This window comes from Engraulis encrasicolus, chromosome 4, assembly GCF_034702125.1.
Source record: "Engraulis encrasicolus isolate BLACKSEA-1 chromosome 4, IST_EnEncr_1.0, whole genome shotgun sequence".
NCBI classification, from domain to species: Eukaryota; Metazoa; Chordata; class Actinopteri; order Clupeiformes; family Engraulidae; genus Engraulis; species Engraulis encrasicolus.
Window position 1 is genome coordinate 215,491 of NC_085860.1, and position 15,655 is coordinate 231,145.

A 15,655-nucleotide genomic window follows, 5' to 3' on the forward strand; every position below is an offset into this window, starting at 1 on the left:
TCAGAAACACTACACTTCCTGGGCAAGGAAAGGGTGTTAGTGGTAGAGTAACTACCACCGCAGCGAAATGTATCTAGTCGATGTAATTTCCTGTGAAAGAAAAGAACAGTGGGGTTTTTTTTTTCAAAATGACAGTGGATATTCATTACACAACGCATTCACACTTACATGGATGATATAGCATTTTTCTGCACAATGCTATAAGAATTGAATACAGCATGTGAACATACCCTACATTTATATCTTATTGAATTATTATTTGAATTACTATTTGAGTTCCTGTTGGGGAAAAATGACTTGAAGAGCACCTATGCTGGGAACAGAGCTTGTAAACAACATCCCCTGCTAATAAATCTCTCAGAAAAACCAATCCAGTGGGTGAGCAAATAAATTCACACACTAAAGAGCCCCATTGCGAACATTACAAACCTAATCTTAGCCACGAGGAGTTTCTGCTGTTTGTCAAAAGGCCTTAGCACAGCCCTATCCTCCACTTCCTGTTTCCTGTATGGGGGTTTGGTCATTGGTCGAAGAGGGATTCATCTCTGTCCTATCCCTCTCTATCTGCAAAAGGCCGTCTGTCAGGCCATCTCTCTCCCTGACACACCTGCCTCTCATGGTGATACTGAGCGTGGGGCAACATGTTCAGGCACTGGTCTGCTTCATGCCTCCTGTGGATCTGTGGAGTCACCTGTGCTCTTGATCTCTACATCCCTCAAGGTCGAGGTGGGACATTCTCTCACATCAATTTTCACAGCAGTTTGAGGACATGCATTTCAGTCATGACAATGTGTAATATTCCTGTTCGAGAAACATCTGCAGTTGTATGCTCTAAACACACATTTTCATCGCAACGTGTTTTCTTTTCTCAGTGGCTACCACCAAGACTGTATCAGGCATCTTCCAGGTCCGCTTGAACGACAAATACAGCATAAATGCCTCTATGGGCAGTGGAATATGCAGCGCCCTGCAGGTAGATATCGCCACCAAAGCTCAGGTGCAGACTGCCCTAAACAACGGCCTGGAGCTGTGCAGGTAAGGAGGCAAATCATGGAGAACTTTCCAGAACGTTCCTGATTTGAAGAGTGGAGTGTTATGGAGTGGAGTGTTTGAGATGTGTGTGTGATTTGGACTTTCTGTCTTAAAGTTTCTGGTTTTGCTGAGTAGTTTTAAAAGGACGAGGGGAGAGAGCATTGCGGTAGAGAGACTCTATTGGCTGTGTGTATACCTCCGAAAGAAATAGCAAGTAACATTTGCTGAATTTGCTGAATTTTAAACAAAACTTTTCAAGTTGTGTCTTAGTGTCTACATGTTCAACATTGCAGCACAGGCATTTCAGAGAATAGGGAAAATACCACAGATACCCTGTATTCACCATTTGTCTTGTCTTTGTTTTGTCACAGAACAAAAACTGGACATTCACTTAATACTTACATGTAGTCATTTTAATTTATCTCAATAATTAAAGTGCTATGTGCAGTATTTTTTGATTTTCCACCACAACATTGCCTCAATGTATGTTCAGTTAGACAATTCAAAATTTGGTGGTCCTCCACTTAATGGAGTGAACGCTGATTTCACACTATTGAACACAAATTGCATGGACATACAGAATTTGTGTATTACTGTGTGGAATAGTTGGATTAAAAGTGGTTTCAAATAAGCTAGTCGAAAGTGTTGCATGCATAAAAACATCTGAGTTTGTCATTTATCATCCCCTGTCAAGTAAAAGTAGTAGTCATTTTTAGCACCATTGTCTCTGTTGACTGGGTTTACCGGTTTCCCCTTTTATGATAAGGCTTGATTGATTGTGCAAAAGTAGGAAATGTGTTGTAGGCTAGTGGATGTGCTTAGAAAAAAAAGTAGGCTACACCAAATACCGATGTCATTATGACACAAATAGAGGTGATCAAGTAGATATTTATTGGCCTGTGGTGTAACTTTGGGTTTAACAGGGGGACTCAGAATCAGGGAAAAATGACACAGTGAGTAATTTATGTATTAATCACAATAATATTATAGGGAGTTACGTGGATCTGATTGTCATAATCACAATAAATTTCACTTAATCGGAAGGCTCATTTTGTTTGGTTGATTGTCACTACTTAGTCTGATCTCACCATACCCTTGTAATATGGAGGAAAGTCTGAATTGACTAGGCTAGGTGTAATATTTTAGGTAATATGGTAATTGTGACCTGTGTGTTTTGCGTTTGGATCACCTGATTTCTTGCAGTCCATCCGGTTGTTTATCATTTCTGGTCACCGTTTGGCACAAATACTATAGGCGTTCTTCTTACCCCTGCAGTACGGGCTAATAGACTGAGGACATGTTGCCACACCTTCTCTTTTTCTCTTTACCTTCAGATGCAAAAAGGCCAATAAAGGTTGTTTTTAATCAGGAAACTGAAAGGCTTTGGAGTAAGTTGTAATATCTTGGAGAGGACATACGTAAGCCAAATAGATCATGTCCTTACTTAGGCTATAACATTTCTGTATGGTAGGCTATGGCCACCTCACCCCATTCAACAAGAACAGGCTGTGCAGAGTGGTGAAAATGGCAGGAAAGATCACAAGACAACCCAAAAAAACAATGGACATTTTACATAGGACTGCAGTTGACAGAAAAGCTATGAACATTTTAGTTGATGTTGATGATGATGATGATGATGATGATGATGATGATGATGATGATGATGATGATGATGATCCCCCTTCACTCTGAGTTTGAACTATTTCTGTCAGGGAGGCGCTACAGATCACACACTGCAAGGAGATACAAACACTCATTTATACCAAACGCAATTTCCATGGTCAACAAGAAATAGAAAAGCTAGAATGTGAAGAGGGCCCTAGAGATAATCAAGGTTCTGGAACTGGTACCTGACTTTTATATGATGTGTAGGCTGGGAAACAATGGAGAAGGGTCCAGCTGCAGTAAAACAGTTCCACCCCTAATGCAAGCACGCCCATGGGCGTTCCCGGCATTTGCCGTATTGGCCAATCGTGAAGGGATACTGCATGATGTCATTTTCAAGGCCATTTCCGGATGAAGGCTCCATGTTTTCAAAGATATCCCGTGCAAATTGTTATCTTCCAGAGAAAAGTTTCACTGAACATTCCACTGACATAATATTCTCAACAATTTATGTAAGAAAGTGAGATAAATCACACGTTTTCTAATCCCAATATGTATTTTGCTTTGTCTTCCCGTACCTCGGACATTGTAGCCTACTGTTTAGAACTCGTGTCGCTATGCACAGATTTGTCATAACGTATCAGGTCGCCAAAATGCTTTGATTTCAACACAACTTTGACACATTGATAGTAAATACTGTATATATTGCCTAAATATATACTGTCAATGCGTTGGCATTACCTCACCTAGCTGTGTGTATCAAGGTCACTGTTAACACTGGGTAGGCTATATGATTAGCCAAACCACAGATTTATCCTTTCCAGGATATTAACACACCCCGACAAATAATAATTAAAAAACCCTTTTAGGCGAGGTTGTTCACTTGGTAAGACATGATATAGGCTACTTAGAAAAGTTGTACGATGTACATCAGCAACACATTCCCGACTTTTTGAAGTAGGCCTAATGAGTGTCACCTCACCACAGTTATGTGGCCAGCTTGAAAAGAGCAGATATTAATGAAAAAATATGAAATAGCAATAGGCTATTTGTTTGTTTTATTGGAGAAAACGATTTCTTCATTACCATAGGCCTACCATACTCCATGTCTGTCTATGATTTAGGAGTGACCACACCATTGAAGCTTACCTCTTTATCCAGGAGAGGTTCCAGATTGGCCTGTCTTAATTCAAATGCCATCAGAAAACAGAGAAAAATTTTCCTACCATCATAACCAGTGTTTGTGCATACATAATCAGGGCCGCTGACAGCTTTGGCTTTGCCCAGGACAAAGTCATCTGAAAGGGCCCCCCACTCAATACATAGACTACATACAATGTAATGAGGACCCATTCCTGGACCCCTCGTGTCACTGGGCTCAGGTCAACGGACCCCTTTGTCCCCCCTGTCAGCTTCCCTGCATGTAGGCCACATACATTGCTGAAAGAAGTGAACGAGACAGGAATGAAATGTGAATTTATTTCTGTTTACTTTTACACTATGAAGTGTGAACGGTCAACAAGAGGGTTAACACAAAGTTTGAAAATTGTGTTTGACCAGTCTCCAATGTGCATTTAACTAATAACTAAAAATAAGGCATTGGCATTAAATATAGACTGATACATACTATAAATACAGACACCCAAACAGTGTGCAATAAGAAGATTAACATACTGATGGACAATAAATACACAAACACAGTGGACACACACACACGGCAGGAGGAGTTCATACAGGTGGTGTGAAGATGCTGTATACAAGGTGCAATGAGTAAAGTGTAAGTGGCATGGTGAAAGAAGTGTTCATGGAATATTCTCCCGTGTCCTTGGTTATTCATGTGGTTTTCTTCAGTGCGTTGAGGAGTCTGATGGCTTGTGGAAAGAAGTCGTTTCCCAGTGTGCTTTTTGCAGCACCGCATGCTGGGCTAGCGCTTCCCTGATGGTAGTAGGGAGAACAGGTAGGGGTGATCTTATGAGCTTTTCTGCTGTCCTCACCACTCTCTGTACTGCCTTCTAGTCTTCAGCTTGACGGCTGCCATGCCAGACAGAGAGGCTGCTGGTCAGGATGCTCTCAATGACACCCCTGTAGAAGGTGGCGAGTGCCGTTGTGGGGAGTTCGGCTCTTCTCTCATCCTTCGAAGGAAGTGGAGTAGTGTCTGTGCCTTTTTGAGATGGTGGAGCCCTGTGGTGCAGTTGGCAGAGGAGGAGCGGCACAGTGGTTGTCATCAGCCCTCCCTCTGAAAACTGGCTCTGTGCCTGTCAAAAAAAGGCATGTTAATGTTATGAATGACAATTAAGACAAAAACAACCAACCCCTATCTACCTACAGAAGAACATGACATGAGCACGTGCATATGCTTGTGCACATGCCCCCCCACACACTGCTACTGTCTTAAAGTTTGGTGCACGTGCATGCATGCATGCCTATTCTCCCCCCTTTGCCTCAGGTCAAGTGTGCATTTTAGAGGTTGTCCTCACCTGCACATGTGTGAAGAGCAGGAAGATTGGAGGTTGAGGATGAAGAGGCAGGGCAGGAGGTTCTCCTTGTGAGCGGCCCTGGTCCTGATGCTGATTGCCCATCACCACGCTGTGGCTCATCAAACCCATTACCGGCATATCAATGCTGAACAGGAACGACTGCTTCCATCTGCACGCATGCACACACACAAACACACAAACACACACACACACACACACACGAGAGGGATACATAGAATACACTACATAAAAATCACACCCATCATTTTAATGCAGAACACCAGGCTGAAGAGATACACAGCTTCTGGCCTGTGCAGGGATCACTACAGTGCCAGTGTTTTGTATTATCCTCTATCCACATTTGTTTTCAATAAATAAACACAGCACAGAAAGGAATTACTGTATGAAATACTTATTGGTCTAGTGCAGAACAAAACAGATTCAGTGTTTTACTCACCACTGTGTGCAAGTTTCTGTGTTCAGCTCAGGTGGAAGCCTCCATCACAACATGTTGATACTGACATTAACCATCCTTCAGAAAACTGCCTCTGCCTGTCAGAAATAGCAAAATAATGTTAACACAACAAGGTAGTATCTTAAAAATATCCTTAACCAAAGACAGACAGACACACACTGCCACTGTCTTGGTTCTAGGACACACACACGCCCTTTAAAGCGGAATTCACCTCTGGGCAATGTGTGCTGTTATCACATGTAATTTATCCTCATTTTGCATTTTACATGAGAAAAATAAAGTAATTTGCATTATTTAGTTTAATTTAATACAATTATGTGCTGCACCGCGATTGCCAAAGCTATTTTAACGTACTCAGTTAACCAGAATGCACTGCGGGAAACTAAGTAATCGTTGCCAGGTTAACGCGTCACCGAATTCGAAGGAATCTTGCGTTCTGGCTGCTCAGTGCTCGCTGCCAGCAGTCGTGGCTGGTTTTAGGACAAATGTAGGCTGATATCCGAGACAGATTGATGTTGTTAATGTAGACTGTTGAAAAACATAACATTCATGCATTTTCCTCACTGGGTCTCATTGCGCAAACTACTAACAGCGAATAAAAAGCGAATGGAAAAACAAACTGTTGATAAGTGCAGCTCGTGTCGCAACTGTCGCTGTCCTCAGATTAGTGCTGAAACGGAAAATGAGAAGGCTAGCCTAACCTTACATTTAGCCTATTTTTGAAAAAATAAATAAATGTAATATTCATTCAAGAAGTAGCCTGTCTATCTCTGCTCATGTTCTATCTGACTATCTGTTTAATCCCATCAAATCCAAAGGCGAGGCGGACTTGTCTCCGTTCAACCAACTTTATCAAAGAGCGCACGCTTTCTCGCCCTCTCTCTCTCTCTCGTGCTGGTGTTTGACCAAAAGCCGTTTCATCCGGACCTCTGCTGTTGGTCCCTAACAAATAGGCCTACAAGCCAGAGGGAATTGATCATTTATAGGCCTAAATAAAACAAATGTGCAGGCTGCCTTTTAAAAATTTTCTTCATCCCATTCATTGACTCTAATGCAAGTGCAACATAAAGGAAAATCGCCCCTCGGTAAATTGCACCGTGCGCACGCATTTCTGGGCATTCAGCTGTTCAGGTTATGCTTTCTGTTTTTAGAAGATGAGAAATGACTTGCGTGAAACATAGCTTACAAACCCACATAGGCCTAAATAGCGCATCGGGACACCCCACTGTCTCCATCTCGTCAGTTTGAGGGAGGTGTTGGGTTAGACCTGCATTTTGAAGATGTAGGCTATCGTCGCTTACTTTGGTCAAGTGTTTAATTTGATTTGTCCGTTCGCGTCTCAACTGTCCCTCGAGAGGAAGTCTGTGTTTATAATTTATGCAAAATAGGCGGCCCTGACTGCCTGGGGAGTGAGCTGAAATCTACAATGACTTGACAGTAGATTTCAGTAGCCTGCCTGAGTGTGCCTTGTTCTTGCTCGTGTTGTTTAATGCAATCAAGTCCAAGTGCAGTAATGATAGCCAGCGCATGCATTTATGGCTTGTTTGCAACCTGCGTAAGAGGAGCATGAACATCGCCAGCAGTGCAAGGAGGACGCCACGTTTGAGGATAGAAATGGTCGCAGCCTCCTTCAGCAATCCATAACTTTGAATAATCTTAAAATAAAGCCCGATTCAATTTAAGACAACTTAACTGTCGAGCTCCTATTGTTTAGCCCATTAGGACCCATTAGGAGTGTCCGTGGCCGCTGCACCGTGATCCGGACCGGACCTCAAATAATTCAGCAAGCTTTTCAAAAAATATATTAATAGCATATTAAAATTAATAACAAAGCAAAATAAAAAACAAAAAAAAACGTGTAGGCAATGTCTACCATGTGTTATTACAACTTGCAGGCCTAATAGGCTACACCTGGCAGGCGTTGACATCGTGGACTGGTGCGCTCCGATAGCCTATCTAGGTGATTTGTAATGACAATGAGCGCATATTAACAATGCGGACAAAACTTTTTTTTAAAGCAGTTGGATTGAATGCACCAAGGCTTTTACCACTGTGCAGTAACCTATAGGCCTACTTGAAGTAGGCTTATTGTCTGGACAATGTAAATATCTCCATCCTCGAAATGTGTTATCTGCCTGCCTGCTGTTCTGTTCCATGCCGCCTGTCATGCCGAGGTGATTTGATGACGCGTCCAATCACCCAGCAACGTTCTAATGGCATTGTAGTCGTTATTTTTTCTTCCGGTGATTTGATGACGCTTGAAATCACCATTACTAAAACAATAAATAGCTTTTATATTTAATATAAAGATATTATATCCAGTGGCTACATAATAACCTGTTATAATGTGGTCTAATACAGAGATAGGACACAATATTGTTTGAAAGGTGAATTCCGCTTTAAGGGTCACATCACATGTAATGGCCGGGTTCTCACTCACTCACTCACTCCTTTTCTCCTACTTTTGCCTCAGACAATGCAGTGAGTTTTTAAAAATTGGCCTTACCTGCACATGTGTGAAGGACAGGAAGGGAGGTTGAGGATGGAGCTGCCAGTCAGGAGGTCCAGAACTGTCCTGGTCCATCACCATCATGTGGATCATCAACCCCAACCCCAACTTCTTATATCTGCGTGAACACATTCACGAACACACACACACACACACAATAGGCGAGATACAGGTTATATGGCACATTAGGAGGCATGGGCATTGTTGCACTCTAGATGTTTAGAAATAAGTAGGTGCGTGGACCCAAAAAGTAGAGTTCAATGTGGGAGTACACTAAATAAGACACTGAGGTCAAGTCACTGCTCTGGCAGCAACCTGAAACATCTGCTCTACTCTGCTCTGAGAAAAATAAAACAAAAAATCTGCTTGTGCTTGACCTTAGTGTCTTATTTAGTGTGTGAACCTGCTCCCACATTGAACTATATGGCACATTTAAAATCAGACCCAAAGACAAGTCAAGTCAATGCAACGGACATGAACCGACCATTACATTAAAATAACAGACTAAACAGTCTTTGGATGATTGAAGAGGCAGGAGAGATGACGAGGGGCCTCGATCCAGTAGCATTTATTTACTTCCCAATCTGCTCGTTAGCACCTGTTAACTTCATAACGATCGCGGACATTAATGGCGCTAATGTACATACTTTGAGCGAAAATTATAACGAAAATCTTCCCATCAAAGATCAATAAAGTAGCAGAGAAATTAAAGTACAGAAACATCATTAAATAGTTTGTGACACGGAGGAAAAAAACACAGCTTACCCCTTGCCAATCTTCCTGAAGTAAGGAAGAGTTCCGGGTGCCACACCAATTAACGCCCCATCAGAAACAATAGGTAACGATAAACCCATCCCAAGTGGTATCTACATTAGCCCATATATTTTGAGAAGTTCACTAAGAGAAAATATAAAGGTTTATTTTTAGCACTACTACATCAAGTCGGTTTTATTTACAATTTCTTTACATGCACTGGTCAAGAATTGAAATTACGTTTAACACCATGAACAAATATGACACCTCCGACTTTCTGTTCGCACTCCGACTAAGTCAACTCGTAAAGTAACCGTTATGTATATTCATGCATTTTATTCGAAATCTTACCGACAGTTGAGTGATCGCTGCAGCGAAATCCATCCAGCGAAATCCATCCAGTCGTTTTAATAAATCCCGCGCGGCGCTTACAAGTGTTGTCATTCGGCAGCATACTGACTTCAGAAACTTGAACAGCCAAAGGGGCGTTACTGTGAGGGCGGTCTAGTAAGGAGGAATGGGCGTAGCGGTATTAGCTGGACAAGACGCAGCTGGACCATATTGAAAGTGGCTGGAGGGAGGGGATGGATGCAATGATCTGTGTTTTGGTTGTGAGCAATGGAATGTATGTCTATTTGCGTTTTTATACAGTGAGACCAAATGCAATTTTCATGCTGGCATAACAATAAAGTCTATTCTATTCTATTCTATTCTATTCTATTCTATTCTATTCTATATTTTCATTACCATCTTCACTTAATTTCATTTTTTCATTCATCTTATTTCTACATGTACATGACAGCGTAGAGTATAGACATACAGTAGAAAAATACAATCCCAAATTGAAAACAGAATAATGTTATAACATTTTGTTGTTTTTTGTTGTTTTCTTTGGAAAAAAAAACGGTGTGACCAAAAACTATAATAACTTAGTTACGAAGTGTTGTATCTTTATAAAAGAAAAACGTTTGTTAGTGATAAAAGGTAACTGACTCCTCTCTCTCAGGTTTGGATGGGTGGAGGAGAAGATTGCAGTTGTCCCACGTATTATAGCCAACCCAAACTGTGGAAAGAACAATGTTGGACTTGTCCTTTGGCGAGCAACTGAAGATAAGCTTTTTGATGTGTTTTGTTTCAACAACACAGGTATCTGCATAACACTATATGTAGTAGTACTATGGTAGTAAAGTCTTTCCAGTCTATTACATCATTTCAGTGTAATTTTTATTATGTTATTCCAATGGTATATTTACAACTTTGTCGGTTATAATGTTTTAAAAAAACGTGTTTAAAACCTATATATGTACATGAGCAGGGCTGGCCTGGGACCACAAACAAGCCTGGGCATTTTTGGCTTAGACCAGCCCCTCACCCCCAACCCCATACAACAATTGTGATGTGCTCTGTCCACTGTATGTTAAAGATGCACCGATGGGGTGCCACATCTAAATAGTGGGTCAGTCTCTGAGGAAAAACTGAAAACAAAAAATCAGCTTCGGCTCCTTATGGCATTTTCCACTGGGAAAATGCCCTGTATGCCAGCTTACCAGTCCATAAGTCACAACAGATGTACTACTATAATGATTGCGCGTACGTATTTATTCATGTTTATCTGTGACTTTCCTCTAGGCACTGGTACCACGCCAAGGGTCACCACTACACTTAGCACTCCGACAACAGCGAGACAGGAAAGACGGCCTTCACCTCGACACAGCTCACCTCCGCACCCCACAACACCCCTATTGCTCCTCACCCCCACTCTACCGAGGAGACCGCCCCTCACCACCTCTACCAAACCACACTCCTTCCTCTTTCCCTCCACTCATACACCATTGGCAAGGAAAGCCCTTAGTAGCACTAGTACTACAACCACCACCACCACCACTACTGCCACGACTACTACTACCACCACCACAATCAGTCACTTGTCCTCTTCCTCTCGTCCGCCATCGGTTTCTTCCCCTGTCCATCCCTCCTTTCCATCTCTCCATCCTCCAGTGCAGTCAGGTGTTCTGGCCTCAGCTCCGTCTAATCAGCTGGTCAGCTCCAACACAGCAGGTGAGAATCAGTGACAACTAGTCAATCAGGTGTTGTGTTTAGGGATGGGTTACAGAGATTTGGAACTAGAATGGATTAAGGATTACGGTGCCCCTGAGTAAAATTGCTTTGGCCACCAATTAAAAAAAAGGGGGGGGGGTGTACAAGTCTCCTCCAACGTCTTAGCACCTTTTATGTTTAGTTTCCTGATCTAGGTGCATTTGGGATGGGAGGGTTCAGGGTTCAGGGTTCAGGGTTCAGGGTGGGTTTGTACTGGCCCCTTGGGACTTGTGGCATCTTGGCCTGGTTAGTCTGTCTAATGCTCATACTTCTGAAACTCGCTTGTCGGTAGACCCGAGTTCGTTCTCCCGACATCCGTTGTAAATGTGTTTTATTGCAACAGTTGGGGACAATACAAATGTTTGAAAAAACTAATGTTAAATGAACTCGGAGTACACCAAACTACCCTGAGTTTGTGTTTTGGAACCCTGATCTGAGTTCCTGTACCCCTACAAGTTTCTAAAACATGAGCCATTATAATCCACTACTGGCTGTATTTGACTCAGTGGTGTGTAAAGATAACAGTTTCCTATTTTCTTCTGTTTCAGAAGCGCCTGTTATTGCAGTCCTTATAATCGTGGCCATTGCTGTTACCACATTAGCCATGCTGGCTATGTATTACAAAAAGTAAGTTATTGATCAAATTATTGGTTTATTATTTACTTAATGAGTTTAAATCAAATATCTTATTCATCCTCCTGTTACAGTAAGTGATTCTGAGATATCAACGTGTTGCAGAGTCATATGATTTTTTGAATAGGCCGACATGCGTAACATGTGCAACTTGACCTGTTCAACCCCTTTGCACAGAGCCTATATTGTAACCTTAGGCCTACTGCCACCAAAATAGTTATGGCCAAGTCTTAATGAAGTCTTAATCAGTCTTAATCAGTAATCAGGCTCTCTGTAATGTAATAGCAATGTCTTTATGATGTAGTTGAGTGTTTTCAGTTCAAGTTGAAGTTATATGAAATTGCATAGTAGGCGAGTACATAGGTCAGTACAGAGGGAGTGTTAGAAAATCACTCTCACTGCTTAGTCATGAAATGACCCTTCCTACTCTGATGTATTAGCCATTCTGTGTTCTGTGCCATGATAGCCCCTAATCATCAGTTTCTTAGTGTTCATTGTGCTGTATCCAAGCAAAACACATTGGTGTGTTGTGTGTGCTGTGCTGCAGGAAAGGAGGGAGCCTCCCGTTCCGCAGGCAATCCCAGCAGAAAGGAGCCGTGGAGACGGAGATGTTCAAACATTTCCGTGAGCGCGACCTCAAGCGCCGGCCCTCGGCAGGAGATGGAGAGCGAAGCAGGAAGTGCTCGAGTGATATCACACTTCTTATGGAGCAGGAGGCCAAGGCAGAAGTGGCCTAGGTAGACAAGCCATGGCAGAATAGAGTTGAAAAGTACTTTTACAGATGTAATTACAACACTCATAGTATGCTATTGCAAAGTTGGAACCATGTTATATCATATCCCTCATTGTAATTATATTTGTAAGAGTACTTCTACTTCTAAGTTATTACAACTCTGGAAGGTGGTGTAGGTAGGGGAGCCAAGACAGAGACCGTGTAGGTTGGGTAGGACTGTTGGCTACTGCATCCCCCTGCCCTCAGTACCAAAATTCCATAAAGGTCTGATGTGAAAGATTTCTCAAGATTTTAAAGTTGCTGAGAATGGCTGAGAAGATACACTATGATAACCATAGCTGCTCTAAGTTTTGCAATTCAGAACAGTAGGCCTACATATCCCTGAAGTATCATCAAGATGTTGCATGGATATGGAGGTTGTACAATAAGAATCTGTGAAGTTGATGGTCGTGGTAAATATTAATGAAAACGTTTGGGCAACTCCAGTTTTTGATAATGAAGTTTGGATATTCTCAACTGGTTTCCAGTTCCTGGTTTCTTAGCGCCCCCTAGTGTCTTCCTGAAGACTTTCTTTGTGAGCCTGGATCTGAAGACCAGTCTTTGTGACTGTGGTTTTCAATTCAACCCACATAAAGCTATGGAGAATCTTCAGTCCCATAGCCACAAATGAGTCATTTGGGCATTGATTAGTTACCATTGAGATCAGTTACCTTGACAATCAATGCATAGCGGCCCTTGAAAAAATGCATGATTGTAGCCAAGGCTAGCACTGCAACCAGTCTGACAAACTGGTAAAGTATTAACCGCTCTTGTAGAGATGCATTAAAAATAACTTCAACAATAAAGTTCAGGATGTACCCCATGTGTATATTCCATTATTGAGTATTTAGGTTCACGTTGTCCTTAACCCTTTGAGGAGTACCATCACAAATATGTGAAGAATTTTGCCCAAATTTTGAGTTCTCATTATGATGTCATAAGGACTTTGCAAGATTTTTAACACTGACTCCTATGGGAGCTGTAGAGTGTTCAAGTAAAATTCTAGAAGAACCTGGGGAAAGTCCTTACTCCTCAAAGAACTCCATTGGCATTGGAATAGAAGGGCCATTGTATCATTGATTTCTGTAAATACTTGTATTTTCCCTTTAGCCCCTTTATTCATATAATCATTTGAACATCATTGTTTTTTGGGTTTTTGTAGAGAGAATATCAGTGTGAATATTGCCTGTGATAACTATCTGTGTTCATACGAGTGCCAGGAATAGAAGAATAACCAATTTATTGTGGAGCTACAGTGTAATTAGGTCATTATCAGTTTTCAGCTCACCAATCAGGGATAGCCTGTGTTTTGTGCTCTAAATTCCACAATGTCTCATTTCCCCCTCTCTTTCAACCTTGATTAAAGTGATGATTAAGATGAGGTTTTAGTAGTCATTTTTATTCTTTATAGCATTTTAATTTGTGACATGCCTTACTGTAAATCTTTTTTGCTGCTGTTGCGGTGGTGATTTGCCCAGAACTAACAATATTATTATATTAATATTGATTCATGAACAACTGAGGAAAAGATGGATTCTGTTGGGTTGCATTTCTTTTATTTACCATGTGATGGCGGCATGCATCTGTCTCACCCATAACTGACTCTGGTCTCACCCTCACACAACTGCATGACCCATCTGACCGGTACTTACCTGTAATTGCTCTCATGTGTCACGGGGTCCAACTGGTGAAGGTGAAGGCTGGGAGGCGGGCAGAGTAATTAACTATGAGTATTGATGAATATACTGATAATATTTCCAGATTCGCCTATATTAAATAATAATAATAATAATAATAATAATGCATTTGATTTAAAAGCGCCTTTCAAAAAACTCAAGGACACTGTACAGAGAGAGGCAAAATAAAACAAGACAGATAAACAGATTGTAAACAAAAAATAAATATATAGAAAATAAATAAAAATAAAATAAAACAAAATATAGTTAAAGAATCATAAAGAATAGGCTAACTGAAACAGATGAGTTTTAAGTCTGGATTTGAACAGGGGTAAAGACTCAATATTACAGATGTCAGGGGGAAGCACATTCCAAAGCAGAGGAGCAGAGCAACTGAAAGCTCTGTTCCCCATGGTGCTGAGACGGGCAGAAGGGACAGAGAGGAGAATGGAGGAAGAGGAATGGAGGGGGCGGGAGGGAATAGTAATGTGAATAAGATTAGATAAATAAGGAGGGGCAAGATTGTGGATAGCCTTGAAGGTGTGGAGAAGTATTTTAAAGTGAATTCTAAATTTGATAGGGAGCCAGTGGAGATGTTGGAGTGCAGGGGTAATATGGTGACAGGAAGGGGTTTTAGTTATGATGCGGGCAGCTGAGTTCCGAACCAGTTGGAGCTTGTGGAGAGATTTTTGAGGGAGACCAAAGAGGAGAGAATTACAGTAATCAATGCGAGAGGTGACAAGACTGTGTACAAGAATGGAGGTAGAATAGGAGGTGAGAGAGGGGCGGAGACGGTTAATGTTGCGTAGGTGGAAATACGCAGACTGTGTGATGTTGTTAATGTGGGAGAGGAAGGATAGAGAGCCATCAAGGATGACACCCAAACTCTTAACTTGAGGGGAGGGGGAGACAGGAGAGCTATCAATTGAGAAGGAGAAACTATTTGCTTTGGATAAGGTGGATTTGGTGCCTATAAGTAGGACTTCAGTTTTGTTAGAATTCAGTTTCAAAAAAATTGAGGTGAACCAGGATTTGATTTCAGAAAGACAGGTGGTGAGGGAGGAGGGAGGGAGAGTGTCAGAGGGTTTGCCAGATAAATAGAGCTGGGTGTCATCAGCATAGCAATGGAAATTAATTTTGAATTTGCGGAAGATATTACCAAGGGGAGGTAGGTGATGAAGAGGAGGGGCCCAGAACAGAACCTTGAGGCACACCAGAGGTGACAGTGGAGGGCTTGGATTTAAAAGACTTCATTTGAATAAATTGAGAACGGCCAGAGAGATAAGAATGGAACCTGTCAAGGGGTGTGTTACTTATGCCAATTGAGGAGAGTCTGCGGAGAAGGATGGAATGAGAGAGGGTGTCAAAGGCTGCACTGAGGTCAAGGAGAATTACAATAGAGAGTAGGCCAGAGTCAGCAGCCATGAGCAGGTCATTAGTGATTTTAACTAGGGCTGTTTCTGTGCTATGTCGGGGGCAAAAACCAGACTGGAAGTGCTCATAGAGGGAGTTAAGAGTTAGATGGGAATGGAGTTGAGAAGCTACAATTTTTTCTAGAATTTTGGAGATGAACTGAAGGTTGGAGATTGGGCGGAGGTTGTTGTAGTCAGAGGGATCAGAGCCAGG

At 41.8% G+C, this 15,655-nt stretch overlaps 1 protein-coding gene and 1 long non-coding RNA gene across 2 annotated transcripts; one reads left to right on the plus strand and one right to left on the minus strand.

Annotated features, from left to right (window-relative positions):
- Positions 1–572: 572 nt before the first annotated feature.
- On the plus strand, positions 573–13,718 carry lyve1b (lymphatic vessel endothelial hyaluronic receptor 1b). The gene is made up of 6 exons (XM_063196400.1): positions 573–726; positions 873–1,035; positions 9,858–9,997; positions 10,481–10,909; positions 11,497–11,575; positions 12,129–13,718. Exons 1-6 carry the CDS (start codon positions 642–644, stop codon positions 12,316–12,318), a joined length of 1,086 nt encoding a protein of 361 aa, XP_063052470.1. The 5' UTR covers positions 573–641; the 3' UTR covers positions 12,319–13,718.
- LOC134447118 (uncharacterized) lies at positions 4,857–5,767 on the minus strand. Its single transcript, XR_010034566.1, has 3 exons — positions 5,572–5,767; positions 5,115–5,283; positions 4,857–4,892 (listed from the first exon to the last, which is right to left on the minus strand). It is a non-coding gene; the product is annotated as an uncharacterized LOC134447118 (long non-coding RNA).
- Positions 13,719–15,655: the final 1,937 nt, after the last annotated feature.